The sequence below is a fragment of the Microcaecilia unicolor genome, chromosome 5 (genome assembly GCF_901765095.1).
Source record: "Microcaecilia unicolor chromosome 5, aMicUni1.1, whole genome shotgun sequence".
NCBI classification, from domain to species: domain Eukaryota; kingdom Metazoa; phylum Chordata; class Amphibia; order Gymnophiona; family Siphonopidae; genus Microcaecilia; species Microcaecilia unicolor.
In genome coordinates this window covers 358,607,865-358,631,417 of record NC_044035.1, presented here as the reverse complement: position 1 = coordinate 358,631,417, position 23,553 = coordinate 358,607,865, and the positions used below count along the sequence as shown (strand labels likewise).

At 46.6% G+C, this 23,553-nt stretch overlaps 1 protein-coding gene across 1 annotated transcript in view; it reads right to left on the bottom strand.

Moving 5' to 3' along the window:
- LOC115470969 (protein spire homolog 2-like) overlaps nt 1–23,553 on the bottom strand; it is a 101,784-nt gene that overhangs the window by 19,935 nt on the left and 58,296 nt on the right. The window contains 1 exon segment of the mRNA XM_030204617.1: nt 370–494. Coding sequence (XP_030060477.1) covers nt 370–494 — 125 coding nt within the window.

The following is a 23,553-nucleotide window of genomic DNA, read 5'->3' as shown; positions in this document are numbered from 1 at the left end:
GGATGGGGGGAGGTGACACCCTGCAAGCAAGGATGTCAGAGTGACCAGGATGGGCAGAGGTGGTGAAAGGGGTGCCTCCTCCTTTGTTTGGGTGGCAGGTGCAGGTCTCACAAGCATTTCTCTGCCTGAGGGGGCAGCATCCTGCCATATGCGCCCCCTATAGGCAGGCTGGTGTCACCAGCCCACAAGCCCCTGCATGGCCACTCAAATGCTGCTTGTGAGAATGTGTCGCTGGCACACAGAGCGTCACCCCTTTCACTGCGGTGCATCTAGGCAGCTGCCTGATCTGCCTGGTGGGAAATCCAGACCTGTTTCTTGAACACATCTGCAAAGGGTGGGGATGTATCATCCATTTCTTCAGTTACTCACCAGCCAGAGATGTTTGGAGCTATTGGACCTTATGGAGCTGGCACTGGCCTCCGTCCTCTCCTCCACAGAGCTTAAGGATCCAGCATCTGAGCAGAAGGGGCTGGATTCTCCCGACACCATCTGACCTGGAATAGATAGAAAATTCCAGTCCAACCGCTAAATGATTAACTTTTCATCCTTTTTGTTGTGTATTAGCTCCGGATATTTAGACTACAGCATTGCCACTGCCTATTTGATTAATACACTAGACACTTTTGTGACAGGTCAATTTTGCAATTGGAAAAGCGTGTATTATTTGCCAGTTCAGTGCATGGGTTGCCACAGCTTAATACCTTTCCTTATTACAAAGAAAGAAGTCTGTAAGGCTGGGAAGATACAGTGTTCCTACAAACTTTCCTTCCAGGCCCATCCTTGCATTCCTCATTCCAAGATAGTGACTGGAGAAAACCTACATATCACCAACTACTTCTTCAGGTCTCAAGAATTCCCAGTACTATTACCATAACTCCCAGGATCTCAAGTAAATCTCAAACCCTTGGTACAGAATCCAACGATGGATATAGAATTTCCTTTACAGCGGAGGAAGTGATGTCACCACAGGAAATGGCAGCCTAGTTGCTGAGGTCCTGAGCCTCCCGCACAGTTATTTGCAATATCCATCGCCATCGACATTTGATAATAGAGAAAAAAGTGTCAGCAGATATATAGTACATCTGTGACTATGAGCAAATCTGCATCCACGCAGAAAAAAGATCTGGAACGCTGGGTAGGATGATTGGGGAGCAGGTCGGTGAGCCGCCATGTGTCACCAGCACATTTATCTCAGTCTGACTCAGACTCGGCTTTATACTTGGCAGAAACGAGATTACCGCCCTCAAGGGAATTTCTAGTAAACTGCACAAATTTTTGAGCAGAATTGAGGAAGAAATTAAAACATCCAAAAAAGGAAATCCTGGACAGTATGGCGGCGCTAAGCTCTGACATCCGTGAGCTGGGGGGAAGGGTAGAGGATGTAGAACTGAAGCTGGAAGAGTAAGCAGAAACACTCCTTGCTCATACCTCCAACATACAGGACTTGGAAAAGAAGTGTGTGGAAATAGCATACAAAATGGATGATCTGGAAAATAGAGGCCGCCGGAACAACCTTCGGTTTAGGGGGGTCCCAGATGGGGGCCCGACTAAGGATGTACAGGTAATTGTTTGTTCCCTATGTGCAACTCTGTTGGGATCAGAAGCGGGAGCAGCCCCTGTGGAACTAGAAAGAGTGCATCGTTCATTGGGCCAATGTATGGACAACAAGCCGCGGGACATAGTCGTGTGCTTTTCCTAATTTGTGGATAAGGAACTTGTACTTACCCGAGCGCGAAATATGCCTAATTTAGAGTACAGTGGCTCTAAGACTGCAGTATATCAGGATCTTTCTCAATACACATTGCAGCAGAGGAGACTGATGAAACCAGCACTGGATATATTAACCAAGGAGCGGGTCTCATATCGATGGGGGTTCCCATTTTCACTGCATTTTGCGCTGAAGGGTACAAAGCATCGAGTACAGTCGCTGGCAAGTGCCTGGGAATTATTACATGCGGCAGGTATGGTTGCATTGGCTGCCCCACCAAACATGATGGTGCCTGCAATGCGAGCCAGGCTTCAAAGATGGCAGAGGGTGCCCACGTCCTCTAAGAAGACCTTGCAAAAAGCTAGCATCCCTGTTGTGGAGACATGATTTGGACAGCAAACTTACTTACTGTTGAGTAACTCCTGGAGGTCATGTAATTGTTTCTTGAAATGGATGTATACTATTGTTAAATTCAGTGCGGGAGCAGTGTGCATGGGATGTGTTAATGACAAGGAAAGGAGCGGGGGGGGGGGGGACAATAAGGGGAAGGTGATTATGTGTGTTTAGAATGTAAATGTGTGTGGATAAGGACTGAGTTGGCTGGTGGGAGGATGAATATGGGGAAGGAAGGAAGCTGTTTGATGTTAGGGAAGGAGAAGCGTGCAGGGAGGGGGGGGCGTGTAATGGCTGGGTTGTCTGGGGTGAGGTGGTTCATTTCCTTGGAATCCCATTCATGGGGCCTGTGCCCTCCATCTGGTGAGTGTAGTGGGATAGAAGGGGGGGAGGGGAGGGTAAGTAAGGGTTTGTTGGGAGGTAACGATGGGGTTATAGAAATGTATATAACTAAGAGCAGGAAGGTCCCAAGTATAAAGATGAGCAGGCTGGCATAGAGGTTGGCACAACATATTTTTAAAGATGTTTTTTGAGGGTGGGAGGAGGTTAGTGACCACTGGGGGAGTAATGGGAGGTCATCCCCGATTCCTTTCGGTGGTCATCTGGTCATTTTGGGCACCTTTTTGTGCCTTATTCGTAAAAAAAACGCGTCCGGGTGAAAACGTCCAAGTGTTCGTCAGGGACGTCCTTGCTTTTTTTGATTATGGGTCAAAGACATCCAAGTGTTAGGCACGCCCAAGTCCTGCCTTCACTATGCCTCCGACACGCCCCCTTGAAATGTGGATGTACTTGCGACAGACTGCAGTTGGAGACATCCAAAATCGGGTTTTGATTATACCAATTTGGACATCTCTGTGAGAAGGATGTCCATCTTCCGTTTTATGTCGAAAGATGGACGTCCTTCTCTTTCGAAAATGAGCCTGATAGTAACATAGTAAATGACGGCAGATAAAGATCTGTGTGGTCCATCCAGTCTGCCCAACAAGATGAACTCATTTTACATGGTATGAGATACTTTATACCCGAGTTTGATTTCTCCTTGCCATTCTCAGGGCACAGACCGTAGAAGTCTGCCCAGCATTGGTTTTGCTTCCCAATTACCAGTGTTGCCACCCAATCTCCGCTAAGATTCTGTGGATCCATTCCTTCTAAACAGGATTCCTTTGTGTTTATCCCACGTGTGTTTGAATTCTGTTTCTGTTCTAAGTGAATCCTTCAGACAGTAGGATATGAATATTTTCAGAAATGTTCTCTTAATGCACCTATAGCAAATTTACTTGTTTCAGGACTCTAAAACGCCCCTGGAAGAGGAAATCAACTGCTTAGCCCTGGGATAAGCCACATGGAATCTATCTTGGATCCCGCCAAGTACTTGTGACCAACCTAGACTATATGCCAGGAAAGAAGCAGCCAAAAGAAACAACGAAGGACTGCCAATAAAGGAAGTTTATTTAAAAGAGCAAACTTTTCTGACCAGATGCACTTATATGGTCATACCACAGAGGCGTTTCAGTGACAGCCCAACATGTTTCAGAAGCTGACTGCCTGCATCAGGGGCACATCTGATTCTTATAGGAACATTGTGAAGCGCTGCGTACGACTGGTAGCGCTATAGAAATGATTTATAGTAGCAGGGCCGTGCCGATGCGGTAAGCGAGGTAAGCACCGCAGGAGGGCGCCCACCTCTGGAGGGCGCCGCCGCAGTGCTTACCCTCGCCCCGCGCCGCCGAGGCCTTTAAATCTTTTACTTGCAGTCGCAGCAGCGTCTGTGAAAACGGAGCGCTGCCGACGTCTTCCTTCCCTTGCACTCGTTGGTTCCCTCAGTGTCCCGTCTTCTTCTGATGTCAGAAGAAGGCGGACACTGAGGGAACCAAGAGCGCGAAGGGAAGGGAGACGTCGGCAGCGCTCCGCTTTCACAGACGCTGCTGCGACTGCAAGTAAAAGATTTAAAGGCCCCCAGGGCGCGCAGCGATCATCTTCACGGGGGGGGAGGGGCGCGCACGCGCGCCAACTGTTCTTCTGCGGGGGGGGGCGCAAACTGTTCTTCTGCGGGGGGGGGGGGGGGGGGGCGCCAACAGTTCGTCTGCGGGGGGCGGCATAGACCCTTGGCACGGGCCTGTATAGTAGTAGTAGTAACACACCTATAAATAATAAAACAAATCAGAACATATATACATAATAAAACAGTAATTAAAATAATAATAATACAATTAGAACAAAAGGTTGCTCTTTTAATAAACTTTCTTTATTTGACGGCCACTGGTCGGTTCTTTTGGTCAGTTCTTTTCTGACATTTGGACTTTTGCTGTGGCTTTTTTGTGCCTCTCCTTTCCTTGGACCAGGGGCGTATCTGGAATCCGGCGGTAGGGGGGGCCACAGCCAGAGAGGGGGGGGCACATTTTTGCCTCCCTCCCCCCCCCCCCCCCGCCGCCGCCGCCGCCTCTCTCCACCCCCTCCCCGCCGTCAACCCTCCCCCGCTGCTTACTTTTGCTGGCGCCGAGGTCCGACCCGCAATCTCCGTTTTTCGTCTTCCTCCGTGGCCATGCTTCCAGGAAGTAACGCTGCAGTGCTGATTCGTTGAATCCAGTTCGACGTCTGACGTCAGACGCCGAACTGGATTCAACGAATCAGCACTGCAGCATTACTTCCTGGAAGCATGGCCACGGAGGAAGACGAAAAACGGAGATTGCGGGTCGGACCTCGGCGCCAGCAAAAGTAAGCAGCGGGGGAGGGTTGACGGCGGGGAGGGGGGCCAGGGCGAAATCTGTGGGGGCCCAGGCCCCTGTGGCCCCACGCAGATACGCCCCTGCCTTGGACCAACCTAGATTCACCTGGAAAAAAAATCTGTCCTTGATGGACATTTGGTCTGACCCAGTAGGGCAATATTTATGTACTTGTGTTTTCAGAGCTTTTGCTCTTGGTCTGTGTTCTGTACTAAAGTGGTTTAATATAAGATGATGTGATAGCGTGAGAAGGTGTGGGTCAAAGAACCTTCACAAGCACAGCTAAACCCAGGTTACAAGTGAGCAAAAAGTCCTTTAATAGTGCGATTTGAACATAGAAACATACAGGAACCTGTTCTGCTCACAGACTGGTAGCTTAGTGTGGCACAAAAAAGCAGCTTGGAGTTCAATAGCAAACAAACAAAAAGGGTCTGATTCCTACAAGATACAGAAGCATTCCACTTTCCTACCTTACGGTTACCCCTCCGATCCTTCAAATGTACATTATGTAAGCACACTCTTGAGGTCTGCTTCTTCCTGCTCTGGTTTCCCTGGCTTGTCTCTCTTCTAGGGTTTTATCTGTCCTGACTGAACCCACACCCTCCCTGCTAAGCACTCTAGGGCTAGGTTCTTAAGATGACCCTGTGAGCAGTGGCGTACCAAGGGGGGGGCGGTCCGCCCCGGGTGCCAGTGGGTGGGGGGTGCTCCGCTCCCGCCGCCTCCCGTGGCCGTTCCCGCGGCGCCGCACATTTAAAAAACCGGCGAAGCAGCGTCGCAAGCAGCGCCTCGTGCCCTGCTTGTAAAAAAAAAAAATCAAATCTCCTTCCTTCTCGTCTTGACGTCTTGACGTCGACTCGGGCCTTCCGATTGGAAGGCCCGAGTCGACGTCAAGACGAGAAGGAAGGAGATTTGATTTTTTTTTTTTTACAAGCAGGGCACGAGGCGCTGCCTGCGACGCTGCTTCGCCGGTTTTAACGGGACTGAGGTGGGGAAGGAGAGGGGCGAAAGGGACTCGGGTGGGGGTGTTCAGAGGGGAGAAGGGGACTGGGGTGGGGGTGTTCAGAGGGGAGAAGGGGACTGGGGTGGGGGTCTCAGAGGGGAAAAGGGGAGGGGAGAAGGGGACTGGGGTGGGGATCTCAGACAGGGGAGGGGGAGGGGAGAAGGGGACTGGGGTGGGGGTCTCAGACAGGAGAAGGGGAGGGGAGAAGGGGACTGGGGTGGGGGTGTTCAGAGGGGAGAAGGGGGCTGGAACTGGGGGCTGAAAAAAGGGGCAGAGAGGGGACAGATCCTAGATGGAAGGGGGAGCGAGAGGGAGGGCAGACCCTGGATGGATGGGAGAGGGAGGGCAAATGGTGGATTGAAGGGGCAGAGAGAAAGGGCAGGCAGTGGATGGAAGGGACGGCAGAGAGGGCAGACACTGGATGGCAGAGAGAGAGAGAGAGTGAAGAGAGATGCTGGATGGAAGGAAGACAGTGAAAAGAAGATGAGGAAAGCAGAAATCAGAGACAACAAACTGTAAATAAAATATATTTTTTTATTTTTTTTGCTTTAGAATAAAGTATTGTAGATGTGTTAAATGTTTATAATAGAACATGTAAATAAGGTAATTTTTTTATTGAACTAATTTTAATACATTTTGACTAACTTTCGGAGAACAAAACCCCCTTCCTCAGGTCAGGATAGGATACTGTAACAGCACTATACTGTACTGACCCGAGGACGGAGGTTTTGGCCTCTGAAAGCTAAATGTATTAGTCCAATAAAATGGTATTATTTTACTTTCTATATTTGTTTTATTTCTATTTGTTAATTTGTAAAGTGGTGATTGGTACTTGTTAGTTTTTTTCAAATTTACATCTGCTGTCTTTATATTTTGCACAGTACTAGGGGTCATTTTCTGTTTCTGTGGTGTTGAATTGTATGCAGAGTCTGGCATCTTGGGGGTTCAGTTTAATTTTTGTCTAAATAGAAAGTTTAAATATTACTACTTATTCTATAGTGGATTAGGGTGTATCTGTGTTTGTGAAAAAGACATGGCTTTCAGTTGGCATTGACTGTGCAGGATCTACGATCTGTACTATTCTGTCTGGTTTCGTTTTACAATAGGTGAATTGATGTTCTAGTGCTCACTGTAGTGTTTAAGATGCTTTCCTTTTCCTTGTGTGACTCGTAGAAATGACTGCTTATGGTATGGTAGAATTGCTCTATAGGTCCTGAGTGTTTTGTATTCTCGGCATGCCTAGAACTGGATTTGGGGGGGGGGTGTTAAAAAATGACCGGCCCCGGGTGTCAACTACCCTAGGTACGCCACTGCCTGTGAGGGAGTGTGTTAAAGCTGGACCAGCAGTTTCCTTTACACTCCATTACAGGTGGGCTAAAATGTCTGCCACAGAGACTGAGATACAGACGTTCAAATATCTGAAAAGTATTAATCCGCAAACGAACCTTTTCCGAGATGAACTAGAGGACATAAAATGAGATTGAAAGGGGGCAGACTCAAGAAAAATGTCAGGAAGTATTTTTTTCACGGAGAGAGTAGTGGATGCTTGGAATGCCCTCCCGCGGGAGGTGGTGGAAATGAAAACGGTAACGGAATTCAAACATGCGTGGGATAAACATAAAGGAATCCTGTTCCGAGGGAATGGATCCTCAGAAGCTTAGCTGAGATTGGGTGGCAGAGCCGGTGGTGGGAGGCGGGGATGGTGCTGGGCAGACTTATACGGTCTGTGCCAGAGCCGGTGGCGGGAGGTGGGGATAGTGCTGGCCAGACTTATATAGTCAGTGCCAGAGCCGGTGGTGGGAGGCGGGGCTAGTGCTGGGCAGACTTACACGGTCTGTGCCCTGAAAAGGACAGGTACAAATCAAGGTAAGGTATACACAAAAAATGGCACATGTGAGTTTATCTTGTTGGGCAGACTGGGTGGACCGTGCAGGTCTTTTTCTGCCGTCATCTACTATGTTACTATGTTACGATGACCCTGTGAGGGAGTGTGTTTAACCTGGACCAGCAGTTTCCTTACACTCCATTACAGATGGGCTAAAATGTCTGTCACAGAGACTGAGTGTTCCCTGTACTTTTTTTTTTCTAAGAAAATTATTAAGATCCCTCCCTGATGAGAATTGGGACTTTGTACCAGTGCCTGGTTAAGAGTGCTACTAGAGCTCTAATGGGCTCTGGTGCTACTGAAAAGAAGAAGAGAGATGCCACACTTCACGGCCAGCTAGGCCGTAAACTAGGAGAGTTGTTGCCCCTTCAGCCCAGCCTAACTGAGGGAAATAAGTGTCTTTGAAATGCACATCAGGGAAGATCTAGAGTTGTTTTTTCTGTTCCAATTGGCAAAGCAAGTGTATTTATAGCTACAGTGGGGGAAATAAGTATTTGATCCCTTGCTGATTTTGTAAGTTTGCCCACTGACAAAGACATGAGCAGCCCATAATTGAAGGGTAGGTTATTGGTAACAGTGAGAGATAGCACATCACAAATTAAATCCGGAAAATCACATTGTGGAAAGTATATGAATTTATTTGCATTCTGCAGAGGGAAATAAGTATTTGATCCCCCACCAACCAGTAAGAGATCTGGCCCCTACAGACCAGGTAGATGCTCCAAATCAACTCGTTACCTGCATGACAGACAGCTGTCGGCAATGGTCACCTGTATGAAAGACACCTGTCCACAGACTCAGTGAATCAGTCAGACTCTAACCTCTACAAAATGGCCAAGAGCAAGGAGCTGTCTAAGGATGTCAGGGACAAGATCATACACCTGCACAAGGCTGGAATGGGCTACAAAACCATCAGTAAGACGCTGGGCGAGAAGGAGACAACTGTTGGTGCCATAGTAAGAAAATGGAAGAAGTACAAAATGACTGTCAATCGACAAAGATCTGGGGCTCCACGCAAAATCTCACCTCGTGGGGTATCCTTGATCATGAGGAAGGTTAGAAATCAGCCTACAACTACAAGGGGGGAACTTGTCAATGATCTCAAGGCAGCTGGGACCACTGTCACCACGAAAACCATTGGTAACACATTACGACATAACGGATTGCAATCCTGCAGTGCCCGCAAGGTCCCCCTGCTCCGGAAGGCACATGTGACGGCCCGTCTGAAGTTTGCCAGTGAACACCTGGATGATGCCGAGAGTGATTGGGAGAAGGTGCTGTGGTCAGATGAGACAAAAATTGAGCTCTTTGGCATGAACTCAACTCGCCGTGTTTGGAGGAAGAGAAATGCTGCCTATGACCCAAAGAATACCGTCCCCACTGTCAAGCATGGAGGTGGAAATGTTATGTTTTGGGGGTGTTTCTCTGCTAAGGGCACAGGACTACTTCACCGCATCAATGGGAGAATGGATGGGGCCATGTACCGTACAATTCTGAGTGACAACCTCCTTCCCTCCGCCAGGGCCTTAAAAATGGGTCGTGGCTGGGTCTTCCAGCACGACAATGACCCAAAACATACAGCCAAGGCAACAAAGGAGTGGCTCAGGAAGAAGCACATTAGGGTCATGGAGTGGCCTAGCCAGTCACCAGACCTTAATCCCATTGAAAACTTATGGAGGGAGCTGAAGCTGCGAGTTGCCAAGCGACAGCCCAGAACTCTTAATGATTTAGAGATGATCTGCAAAGAGGAGTGGACCAAAATTCCTCCTGACATGTGTGCAAACCTCATCATCAACTACAGAAGACGTCTGACCGCTGTGCTTGCCAACAAGGGTTTTGCCACCAAGTATTAGGTCTTGTTTGCCAGAGGGATTAAATACTTATTTCCCTCTGCAGAATGCAAATAAATTCATATACTTTCCACAATGTGATTTTCCGGATTTAATTTGTGATGTGCTATCTCTCACTGTTACCAATAACCTACCCTTCAATTATGGGCTGCTCATGTCTTTGTCAGTGGGCAAACTTACAAAATCAGCAAGGGATCAAATACTTATTTCCCCCACTGTATAAGTCTCGAAAGCATCCATTTTCGTAGGCATGCATGCATTCTATTAAAGTACCTTGGATGTCCAGCCTGATCTGTGAAGGTTTGAACCCAGATACATCCCAGACAGACAGGAAGACTTGAGGATTTTTGTGATAGTTTGGCTTGGGGCAGATACGGTATTTTTATTCTGTACCTTACTCCAAGATAGAGGTTTGAGAAAGAGAGATTGATTGTGGTGGATGTTTGAGAAGAGGCCCAGAGCAAATGCATTCCACAGATGACTCTGGGCCCTCATCATCCAAGACCTCTCTGCATGTGATGAGAAAGACCTAAGGTGCTACACAACATCAGATCAGAGAGATTGTTACCTGGGTTCAGCCTTGTGAGCACAACTTGCTGCAGAGACTCTAGGAAGAAAGACTATAAAGACAAGGATGGAAGAAGAACAAGGAGAAACTTACATAAGTACATAAGTAATGCCACACTGGGAAAAGACCAAGGGTCCATCGAGCCCAGCATCCTGTCCACGACAGTGGCCAATCCAGGCCAAGGGCACCTGGCGAGCTTCCCAAACGTACAAACATTCTATTCATGTTATTCCCGGAATTGTGGATTTTTCCCAAGTCCATTTAGTAGCGGTTTATGGACTTGTCCTTTAGGAAACCGTCTAACCCCTTTTTAAAGTCTGCCAAACTAACCGCCTTCACCATGTTCTCCGGCAACGAATTCCAGAGTTTAATTACGCGTTGGGTGAAGAAAACTTTTCTCCGATTTGTTTTAAATTTACTACACTGTAGTTTCATCACATGCCCCCTAGTCCTAGTATTTTTGGAAAGCGTGAACAGACGCTTCACATCCACCTTTTCCACTCCACTCATTATTTTATATACCTCTATCATGTCTCCCCTCAGCCGTCTCTTCTCCAAGCTATATAGCCCTAGCCTCCTTAGTCTTTCTTCATAGGGAAGTCGTCCCATCCCCGCTATCATTTTAGTCGCCCTTCGCTGCACCTTTTCCAATTTCACTATATCTTTCTTGAGATGCGGCGACCAGAATTGAACACAATACTCAAGATGCGGTCGCACCATGGAGCGATACAACGGCATTATAGCATCCTCACATCTGTTTTCCATACCTTTCCTAATAATACCCAACATTCTATTCGCTTTCCTAGCCACAGCTAGAGAGGGGAAAAAAACGTTTCTTGCTAATCAACGCAACAGAGAAGGCTCTACTTCTTTCCTTTTATTATTCTCTTTCACTGCGGCCCCAAACCAAGAGTTCATGTCATAAGGGCTTTGCTCTACTTCCTTAGGAGGCCATTTCAAAGTGTTTTCTTGCTATGCAGGAACTGCTTTGGGCTCGCTGATTAGCTGAGCTTGACGAGCCAACTACAATGTTCCTTGCACCAGTGCCTGACGTTACCCTTCTACACATAAATGAAAGACTGACTGGCTGAATTATTATTTTGCAAGCTGGATTAATTAGCTAGTGAAATAAATCTCTGGGAAGTAAGCCAAGCTATGACGTATTGGTTGGCACAGAGTCTTACTAGAATTTAGGTTTACGAAAATTTGTTTACAGAATTGCCTTTGTCATTGTTTCTAATACTGTGATGATCAGTCCGTAGTAAAGTTTGCATTTGTGACAGAATGGGAAACGTTCCAAAGTTCTCTTCATTACCAACAGACTAATGAGTGAGGGTCAGAAACTTAGTGCATGCAGGCATGTGCCCAGATGTGATTGCTTTTGATCCACAGCACAAAGCAGTAATTTGTGTTTATAGAAACATAGAAACATGATGGCAGAAAAGGGCCAAATGACCCATCCAGCCTGCCCATCTTCAGCATCCACTATCTCCTTCTCTCCCTAAGAGATCCCATGTGCCTGTCCCACGCTTTCTTAAATTTGGACACAATCCTTGTCTCCGCTACCTTCACCGAGAGGCTATCCCATGTGTCCACCACCTTTTCCCTTAGATTACTCCTGAGCCTATAATCTCTTAAGTTTGTCCTCCTCTCATTCCAGAGTTTTCCTTCATTTGAGAAAGGCTCACCTCTTCTTGTACATTAATGCCACAAAGATATATAAACGTCTATCATATTCCCTCTCTCCCGCCTTCCTTCCAGTGTACACATACTGAGGTCTACAAGTCTGTTCCCATACGCTTTAAGACAGAGATGTAATATCTTATATAAAACAAAACAACAACAAAACAGGCCAATTTAAAAAGAATTCTAGCCTCAATGGGCAACCAATGAAGTTTAACATAAACATCCTTCTGTAACACCAAATGTATATCCTCTTCTCATTTCCATTATCCATGATGTTTTGTAAGCCACATTGTGCCTGCAAAGAGGTGGGAAAATGTGGGATACAAGTGCAATAAATAAATAAAGAAAGAAAGAAAGAAATTCTGTTGTATTTAGTTAAACCTAAAATCATGCGTACCAGTGGCATAGCTACATGGGGCCATGGGGGCCTGGGCCCCTCCAATTTTCCTCTGAGCCTCTGGTTTGCTGGCGGGGGTCCCCAACCCCTGCCAGCTGAAGCCTTGTCCAGCACCGGTCTCCAACACCGCCGCATTGCCTGCCCTGCTCTCTCCTCCCCCTCACGTCCTGCATGCCCCCACCCCACTGCAAGGTTTGGCTATGCCCCTGAATTGCATACTTCTGAGTTCTGTACGGTCTGTAGTTGTTTCAGTCCGCCCTTAGTACAGCCCAAATAACCAAGATTACAGTAATCCAATTGCGAGAGTTAAGAGGGCCCTTTACCAGGAGTACGAACTGATCTTTCTCAAAGTAGTTTCAGATGCAGCGAAGTTTCCTCATCAGAAAAAACGATTTCCTTACGAGGGAGGAGATTTGGGCTTCCATAGAAACTGAGCTGTCAACGAAGACACCCAAGATCTTATCAGTGTGGACATCTTGTAATTCTTCTTGATTAATACAAAAAGAGCAGGGCCAGGTGCCCTTGGCCTGGATTGGCCGCTGTCGTGAACAGGATGCTGGGCTCGATGGACTCTTGGTCTTTTCCCAGTGTGGCATTACTTATGTACTTATGTCCTCTACTTGGCTCACTTTTATTACATAGAGCAGTGATTTAACCTATTGTGATGTCATAGTGGCTCATTCCACCAATAAGAGCCAACCTCATTAGTGATGTCACAATGGCTTGATTGTATAGAATGTTTGTACGTTTGGGAAGCTTGCCAGGTGCCCTTGGCCTGGATTGGCCGCTGTTGTGGTCAGGATGCTGGGCTCGATGGACCCTTGGTCTTTTCCCAGTGTGGCATTACTTATGTACTTATGTCCTCTACTTGGCTCACTTTTATTACATAGAGCAGTGATTTAACCTATTGTGATGTCATAGTGGCTCATTCCACCAATAAGAGCCAACCTCATTAGTGATGTCACAATGGCTTGATTGTATAGAATGTTTGTACGTTTGGGAAGCTCGCCAGGTGCCCTTGGCCTGGATTGGCCGCTGTCGTGGACAGGATGCTGGGCTCGATGGACTCTTGGTCTTTTCCCAGTGTGGCATTACTTATGTACTTATGTCCTCTACTTGGCTCACTTTTATTACATAGAGCAGTGATTTAACCTATTGTGATGTCATAGTGGCTCATTCCACCAATAAGAGCCAACCTCATTAGTGATGTCACAATGGCTTGATTGTATAGAATGTTTGTACGTTTGGGAAGCTTGCCAGGTGCCCTTGGCCTGGATTGGCCGCTGTTGTGGACAGGATGCTGGGCTCGATGGACCCTTGGTCTTTTCCCAGTGTGGCATTACTTATGTACTTATGTCCTCTACTTGGCTCACTTTTATTACATAGAGCAGTGATTTAACCTATTGTGATGTCATAGTGGCTCATTCCACCAATAAGAGCCAACCTCATTAGTGATGTCACAATGGCTTGATTGTATAGAATGTTTGTACGTTTGGGAAGCTCGCCAGGTGCCCTTGGCCTGGATTGGCCGCTGTCGTGGACAGGATGCTGGGCTCGATGGACCCTTGGTCTTTTCCCAGTGTGGCATTACTTATGTACTTATGTCCTCTACTTGGCTCACATAGAGCAGTGATTTAACCTATTGTGATGTCATAGTGGCTCATTCCACCAATAAGAGCCAACCTCATTAGTGATGTCACAATGGCTTGATTGTATAGAATGTTTGTACGTTTGGGAAGCTTGCCAGGTGCCCTTGGCCTGGATTGGCCGCTGTCGTGGACAGGATGCTGGGCTCGATGGACCCTTGGTCTTTTCCCAGTGTGGCATTACTTATGTACTTATGTCCTCTACTTGGCTCACTTTTATTACATAGAGCAGTGATTTAACCTATTGTGATGTCATAGTGGCTCATTCCACCAATAAGAGCCAACCTCATTAGTGATGTCACAATGGCTTGATTGTATAGAATGTTTGTACGTTTGGGAAGCTCGCCAGGTGCCCTTGGCCTGGATTGGCCGCTGTCGTGGACAGGATGCTGGGCTCGATGGACCCTTGGTCTTTTCCCAGTGTGGCATTACTTATGTACTTATGTCTCACTTTTATTACATAGAGCAGTGATTTAACCTATTGTGATGTCATAGTGGCTCATTCCACCAATAAGAGCCAACCTCATTAGTGATGTCACAATGGCTTGATTGTATAGAATGTTTGTACGTTTGGGAAGCTCGCCAGGTGCCCTTGGCCTGGATTGGCCGCTGTCGTGGACAGGATGCTGGGCTGGATGGACCTTTGGTCTTTTCCCAGTGTGGCATTACTTATGTACTTATGTCCTCTACTTGGCTCACTTTTATTACATAGAGCAGTGATTTAACCTATTGTGATGTCATAGTGGCTCATTCCACCAATAAGAGCCAACCTCATTAGTGATGTCACAATGGCTTGATTGTATAGAATGTTTGTACGTTTGGGAAGCTCGCCAGGTGCCCTTGGCCTGGATTGGCCGCTGTCGTGGACAGGATGCTGGGCTCGATGGACCCTTGGTCTTTTCCCAGTGTGGCATTACTTATGTACTTATGTCCTCTACTTGGCTCACTTTTATTACATAGAGCAGTGATTTAACCTATTGTGATGTCATAGTGGCTCATTCCACCAATAAGAGCCAACCTCATTAGTGATGTCACAATGGCTTGATTGTATAGAATGTTTGTACGTTTGGGAAGCTCGCCAGGTGCCCTTGGCCTGGATTGGCCGCTGTCGTGGACAGGATGCTGGGCTCGATGGACCCTTGGTCTTTTCCCAGTGTGGCATTACTTATGTACTTATGTCCTCTACTTGGCTCACATAGAGCAGTGATTTAACCTATTGTGATGTCATAGTGGCTCATTCCACCAATAAGAGCCAACCTCATTAGTGATGTCACAATGGCTTGATTGTATAGAATGTTTGTACGTTTGGGAAGCTTGCCAGGTGCCCTTGGCCTGGATTGGCCGCTGTCGTGGACAGGATGCTGGGCTCGATGGACCCTTGGTCTTTTCCCAGTGTGGCATTACTTATGTACTTATGTCCTCTACTTGGCTCACTTTTATTACATAGAGCAGTGATTTAACCTATTGTGATGTCATAGTGGCTCATTCCACCAATAAGAGCCAACCTCATTAGTGATGTCACAATGGCTTGATTGTATAGAATGTTTGTACGTTTGGGAAGCTCGCCAGGTGCCCTTGGCCTGGATTGGCCGCTGTCGTGGACAGGATGCTGGGCTCGATGGACCCTTGGTCTTTTCCCAGTGTGGCATTACTTATGTACTTATGTCTCACTTTTATTACATAGAGCAGTGATTTAACCTATTGTGATGTCATAGTGGCTCATTCCACCAATAAGAGCCAACCTCATTAGTGATGTCACAATGGCTTGATTGTATAGAATGTTTGTACGTTTGGGAAGCTCGCCAGGTGCCCTTGGCCTGGATTGGCCGCTGTCGTGGACAGGATGCTGGGCTCGATGGACCCTTGGTCTTTTCCCAGTGTGGCATTACTTATGTACTTATGTCCTCTACTTGGCTCACTTTTATTACATAGAGCAGTGATTTAACCTATTGTGATGTCATAGTGGCTCATTCCACCAATAAGAGCCAACCTCATTAGTGATGTCACAATGGCTTGATTGTATAGGATGTTTGTACGTTTGGGAAGCTCGCCAGGTGCCCTTGGCCTGGATTGGCCGCTGTCGTGGACAGGATGCTGGGCTCGATGGACCCTTGGTCTTTTCCCAGTGTGGCATTACTTATGTACTTATGTCCTCTACTTGGCTCACATAGAGCAGTGATTTAACCTATTGTGATGTCATAGTGGCTCATTCCACCAATAAGAGCCAACCTCATTAGTGATGTCACAATGGCTTGATTGTATAGAATGTTTGTACGTTTGGGAAGCTTGCCAGGTGCCCTTGGCCTGGATTGGCCGCTGTCGTGGACAGGATGCTGGGCTCGATGGACCCTTGGTCTTTTCCCAGTGTGGCATTACTTATGTACTTATGTCCTCTACTTGGCTCACTTTTATTACATAGAGCAGTGATTTAACCTATTGTGATGTCATAGTGGCTCATTCCACCAATAAGAGCCAACCTCATTAGTGATGTCACAATGGCTTGATTGTATAGAATGTTTGTACGTTTGGGAAGCTCGCCAGGTGCCCTTGGCCTGGATTGGCCGCTGTCGTGGACAGGATGCTGGGCTCGATGGACCCTTGGTCTTTTCCCAGTGTGGCATTACTTATGTACTTATGTCCTCTACTTGGCTCACATAGAGCAGTGATTTAACCTATTGTGATGTCATAGTGGCTCATTCCACCAATAAGAGCCAACCTCATTAGTGATGTCACAATGGCTTGATTGTATAGAATGTTTGTACGTTTGGGAAGCTTGCCAGGTGCCCTTGGCCTGGATTGGCCGCTGTCGTGGACAGGATGCTGGGCTCGATGGACCCTTGGTCTTTTCCCAGTGTGGCATTACTTATGTACTTATGTCCTCTACTTGGCTCACTTTTATTACATAGAGCAGTGATTTAACCTATTGTGATGTCATAGTGGCTCATTCCACCAATAAGAGCCAACCTCATTAGTGATGTCACAATGGCTTGATTGTATAGAATGTTTGTACGTTTGGGAAGCTCGCCAGGTGCCCTTGGCCTGGATTGGCCGCTGTCGTGGACAGGATGCTGGGCTCGATGGACCCTTGGTCTTTTCCCAGTGTGGCATTACTTATGTACTTATGTCTCACTTTATTACATAGAGCAGTGATTTAACCTATTGTGATGTCATAGTGGCTCATTCCACCAATAAGAGCCAACCTCATTAGTGATGTCACAATGGCTTGATTGTATAGAATGTTTGTACGTTTGGGAAGCTCGCCAGGTGCCCTTGGCCTGGATTGGCCGCTGTCGTGGACAGGATGCTGGGCTCGATGGACCCTTGGTCTTTTCCCAGTGTGGCATTACTTATGTACTTATGTCCTCTACTTGGCTCACTTTTATTACATAGAGCAGTGATTTAACCTATTGTGATGTCATAGTGGCTCATTCCACCAATAAGAGCCAACCTCATTAGTGATGTCACAATGGCTTGATTGTATAGAATGTTTGTACGTTTGGGAAGCTCGCCAGGTGCCCTTGGCCTGGATTGGCCGCTGTCGTGGACAGGATGCTGGGCTCGATGGACCCTTGGTCTTTTCCCAGTGTGGCATTACTTATGTACTTATGTCCTCTACTTGGCTCACATAGAGCAGTGATTTAACCTATTGTGATGTCATAGTGGCTCATTCCACCAATAAGAGCCAACCTCATTAGTGATGTCACAATGGCTTGATTGTATAGAATGTTTGTACGTTTGGGAAGCTTGCCAGGTGCCCTTGGCCTGAATTGGCCGCTGTCGTGGACAGGATGCTGGGCTCGATGGACCCTTGGTCTTTTCCCAGTGTGGCATTACTTATGTACTTATGTCCTCTACTTGGCTCACTTTTATTACATAGAGCAGTGATTTAACCTATTGTGATGTCATAGTGGCTCATTCCACCAATAAGAGCCAACCTCATTAGTGATGTCACAATGGCTTGATTGTATAGAATGTTTGTACGTTTGGGAAGCTCGCCAGGTGCCCTTGGCCTGGATTGGCCGCTGTCGTGGACAGGATGCTGGGCTCGATGGACCCTTGGTCTTTTCCCAGTGTGGCATTACTTATGTACTTATGTCTCACTTTTATTACATAGAGCAGTGATTTAACCTATTGTGATGTCATAGTGGCTCATTCCACCAATAAGAGCCAACCTCATTAGTGATGTCACAATGGCTTGATTGTATAGAATGTTTGTACGTTTAGGAAGCTCGCCAGGTGCCCTTGGCCTGGATTGGCCGCTGTCGTGGACAGGATGCTGGGCTCGATGGACCCTTGGTCTTTTCCCAGTGTGGCATTACTTATGTACTTATGTCCTCTACTTGGCTCACTTTTATTACATAGAGCAGTGATTTAACCTATTGTGATGTCATAGTGGCTCATTCCACCAATAAGAGCCAACCTCATTAGTGATGTCACAATGGCTTGATTGTATAGAATGTTTGTACGTTTGGGAAGCTTGCCAGGCGCCCTTGGCCTGGATTGGCCGCTGTCGTGGACAGGATGCTGGGCTCGATGGACTCTTGGTCTTTTCCCAGTGTGGCATTACTTATGTACTTATGTCTCACTTTTATTACATAGAGCAGTGATTTAACCTATTGTGATGTCATAGTGGCTCATTCCACCAATAAGAGCCAACCTCATTAGTGATGTCACAATGGCTTGATTGTATAGAATGTTTGTACGTTTGGGAAGCTCGCCAGGTGCCCTTGGCCTGGATTGGCCGCTGTCGTGGACAGGATGCTGGGCTCGATGGACCTTTGGTCTTTTCCCAGTGTGGCATTACTTATGTACTTATGTCCTCTACTTGGCTCACTTTTATTACATAGAGCAGTGATTTAACCTATTGTGATGTCATAGTGGCTCATTCCACCAATAAGAGCCAACCTCATTAGTGATGTCACAATGGCTTGATTGTATAGAATGTTTGTACGTTTGGGAAGCTCGCCAGGTGCCCTTGGCCTGGATTGGTCGCTGTCGTGGACAAGATGCTGGGCTCGATGGACCCTTGGTCTTTTCCCAGTGTGGCATTACTTATGTACTTATGTCCTCTACTTGGCTCACTTTTATTACATAGAGCAGTGATTTAATCTATTGTGATGTCATAGTGGCTCATTCCACCAATAAGAGCCAACCTCATTAGTGATGTCACAATGGCTTGATTGTATAGAATGTTTGTACAATTGGGAAGCTCACCAGGTGCCCTTGGCCTGGATTGGCCGCTGTCGTGGACAGGATGCTGGGCTCGATGGACCCTTGGTCTTTTCCCAGTGTGGCATTACTTATGTACTTATGTCCTCTACTTGGCTCACTTTTATTACATAGAGCAGTGATTTAATCTATTGTGATGTCATAGTGGCTCATTCCACCAATAAGAGCCAACCTCATTAGTGATGTCACAATGGCTTGATTGTATAGAATGTTTGTACAATTGGGAAGCTTGCCAGGTGCCCTTGGCCTGGATTGGCCGCTGTCGTGGACAGGATGCTGGGCTCGATGGACCCTTGGTCTTTTCCCAGTGTGGCATTACTTATGTACTTATGTCCTCTACTTGGCTCACTTTTATTACATAGAGCAGTGATTTAATCTATTGTGATGTCATAGTGGCTCATTCCACCAATAAGAGCCAACCTCATTAGTGATGTCACAATGGCTTGATTGTATAGAATGTTTGTACAATTGGGAAGCTCACCAGGTGCCCTTGGCCTGGATTGGCCGCTGTCGTGGACAGGATGCTGGGCTCGATGGACCCTTGGTCTTTTCCCAGTGTGGCATTACTTATGTACTTATGTCCTCTACTTGTCTCACTTTTATTACATAGAGCAGTGATTTAACCTATTGTGATGTCATAGTGGCTCATTCCACCAATAAGAGCCAACCTCATTAGTGATGTCACAATGGCTTGATTGTATAGAATGTACGTTTGGTAAGTTTGCCAGGTGCCCTTGGCCTGGATTGGCCACTGTCGTGGACAGGATGCTGGGCTCGATGGACTCTTGGTCTTTTCCCAGTGTGGCATTACTTATGTACTTATGTCCTCTACTTGGCTCACTTTTATTACATAGAGCAGTGATTTAACCTATTGTGATGTCATAGTGGCTCATTCCACCAATAAGAGCCAACCTCATTAGTGATGTCACAATGGCTTGATTGTATAGAATGTTTGTACGTTTGGGAAGCTCGCCAGATGCCCTTGGCCTGGATTGGCCGCTGTCGTGGACAGGATGCTGGGCTCGATGGACTCTTGGTCTTTTCCCAGTGTAGCATTACTTATGTACTTATGAATAGAATCTGGTTGACGAAGAAGGGCAACCTTCGAAAGCTAATCAAGAAATGTATTACGTTATGTCCAATAAAATTGAAATACAGAAATTTGGTCATCAGTACTGAGTTTTAGCTTATGGCTAAGCATCCATTCTCCTAGCAAATTTATACGCTTATGAACCCTAGAAAGATCCATCTCTGTAGTAGGACTTGATGGAATTAGTACAGAAATATCATTTGCATAGCTGTATAACAAAAAAACATTACTTTCAAACACATACCCTAGTGAGTTCAGAAAAATATTACACAATATGGTGGGGAAAGGGAAGACCCTGGGGAGCCTCACAGGCAGCGGTGTGCTGGAGAAGGCTCTCATGGGCTCACGAGAGCCATTGGTTACATTTTTAAGAATTTTGTGAGCCGGTTGTTAAAGTAGGCCCCCCCCCCTCCTCATGGCTACTTTACCATGCACAAGTGAGAAGTCCCAGCATGCTGCTGAGAGCCAGAAACAAGCAGCGGGGGAGTGGTGGCAGTCCGTTTACTATCTGGTGGGGCTTGGCATCCCAGCCAGCAAAGGTATTTATTTATTTATTTGTTGCATTTGTATCCCACATTTTCCCACCTTTTTGCAGGCTCAGTGTGGCTTACATATTGCCGTTAAAAGCGTTAGCCAATTTCGGTCTGAACAAATACATGGTTTCAATGAATACAAAGTGAATTGTGGTAGAATGAGGTACATGTGAGGAGGTATTTACAATTGGGGGAACTTAGAGAGGGAGAGGGGAGGAAGAGTCAGGTAATGTCAATTACGGTCCTTGGTTACATTGTGTCGCAAGTGTCCGGTATTTTTATGTTGGGTCGGTAGGGTATGCTCTTCTGAACAGTTCTGTCTTTAGTACTTTCCGGAAATTAAGGTGGTCGAGCATAGTTTTTACTGCTTTTGGCAGTGAGTTCCACAGTTGTGCACTTAAGTAGGAGAAGCTGGATGCGTAGGTGGATTTGTATTTGAGTCCTTTGCTGCTTGGGTAGTGGAGGTTTAGGTATGATCGTGCAGATTTTGTGGTGTTTCTGTTTGGCAGGTCGATAAGGTCTGTCATGTATCCCGGTGCCTCGCCATAAATAATTTTATGAACAGTTGTGCAGATTTTGAAAATGATATGTTCTTTAATTGGTAGCCAATGTAGTTTTTCTCGGAGTGGTTTGGCGCTGTCAAAACGCGTTTTTCCAGATATAAGCCTGGCTGCTGTGTTTTGGGCGGTCTGAAGTTTCTTTATGATTTGATCTTTGCATCCCACATAGATTCCGTTACAGTAGTATGCCTAACATGCCTGAACAAGGGGGGGGGGGGGGGGGGGGGGAGAGAGGCATGTGTTGTCCACCCCAGCCCTTCCCCCCCCAAAAAAAAAAAAAAAATTCAGGGCTGGCTACCCCTGCTCAGAAGGATTATGTCACTTTGAGGAAAGGACACCATTCATGACCTTCTAGTCAAAAACCCATAAAACCATTTCAGATCATTTCCTCTAAGATCTGCAAAAGAATAGTTAGATCTACCAAATCAAAAGCTGAGGAAAGGTCAAATTGAAGTACTGCGGCTCAGCAGTATCCTGGCATGAACCAGTCGTGAACGTATTACTGTTTCAGTACTAAAGGGAGAAGGGAAACCTGATTGATAGGCGTGCAGGAGATTAGGTGCATCCAGATTTTGTTCTAACTGCGGAGTAACCAGCCCTTCACTTAGCTTAGCAAATAATTACATTACATTTAATGCTTATATTTTGCACATACCATACATGGATCAATGTGGCTCATACTCAAAAAAAGAAGAAGGTCATAAACCCAGAATCACAACAGTATAATCAAGAAGCCCTATACAATAACATCCAGATGAAAAAATCATTAAAGCAAGAAACCACCGTATCCTATGGTATTGATGCTGTAGGCCCAAGATTATTGGGTTGTTTTGTGTCCTTCAAAATTTCACCTAATAGCACTTGTATTCAGTTTAGCAAAGGGGCACAAAACGTTAGCAGGGGTGACTGCATTATGTATGGAGGACGAGTATTTAACGATAAGAGTCATCTTACTTCTTAAACAAAAAAAAAAGAAAGTCATACCATTGAGGAGAGGAGAAAGGCAGATTGGGCTGGAAATACACTTACACACCCGGTTATAGGACAGCACCGTGTAACTGCAAAAAGGGTGTGGCTACGGGAGGGACATGGGCAGATCGGGGGCATCCAAAAATTTGCAGGCGGTGTTATGGAATACTGGGGATGCACTCCAGTATTTACAACAGGTTTCAGCTGGCTAAGTCCTTGCAGCCAAAGCTGGACATGGAATTCGGCTCTTCTATAGACTGCTCATCCCAGAGAAGGTGCAGAGAAGGGCGACGAAAATGATAAAGGGAATGGAACGACTTCCCTATGAGGAAAGGCTGAGAAGGTTAGGGCTCTTCAGCTTGGAGAAAAGGCAGCTGAGGGGTGATATGATAGAAGTCTACAAGACAATGAGCGGAGTAGAGCGGACAGATGTGAAGCGTTTGTTTACACTTTCAAACAACAACAAAACCAGGGGACACAAGATGAAGCTAGAATATGGTAGATTTAAAACAAATAGGAGAAAGTTTTTCTTTACTCAGCGTGTAGTTAGACTCTGGAACTCGTTGCCGGAGAATGTAGTGACAGCAGCTGGCCTTATGGAATTTAAATGGGGTTTGGACAAATTCCTGAAGGAAAAGTCCATTGAACATTATTAAGAATTAAGTTTGGTTTTGGGGGGGGTGGGATTTTGCCGGGTTCTTGAAGCCTGGATTGGCCACTGTCGGAGACAGGATGCTGGGCTTGATGGATCTTTGGTCTTTTCCCGGTATGGCGGTGCTTATGTACTTACTAGTAAAAGAGGCCCGTTTCAGAGGAAATGAAACGGGCGCTAGCAGGTTTTCGTCGCCAACACCCCCCCCCCTCCCTGGCCAACCCCTTCGTTGTTCTGCCATTGCTTCGCCCCCAACGTCATGACGTTTGACACGAGGGCGGGGCCCGGAGCGATTTCCCACCCCCCCGCCTCCCTCCCTGCCTGCCTGCCAGCCAACCCCTTCGTTGTTCTGCCATTGCTCCGCCCTCGAGGGCGGGCTCGGCTTCACTGACGTCAGTGTCCTCAGAACGTTGAGGGTGAGTTTTATTATAGTAGATGTAGTTAGGAGTGACCTTTATAGGATGGCATCGAGAGCCAGTTTTGGGCACTGTTTACTGAATTCCAGTCCTTAATGCTCAGCCTCTCTCTTCACCAACCCCTTCTGTTTAGAGTTGAAGAAGGGGGCCTAACTCCTGAAAAGTAGTCCAGAAATGTAATAAGTTATTCCAGTAAAAAAAGTGACACGTTATATTTAATGTACAGCCTCTCTCTTCGCATTATATTT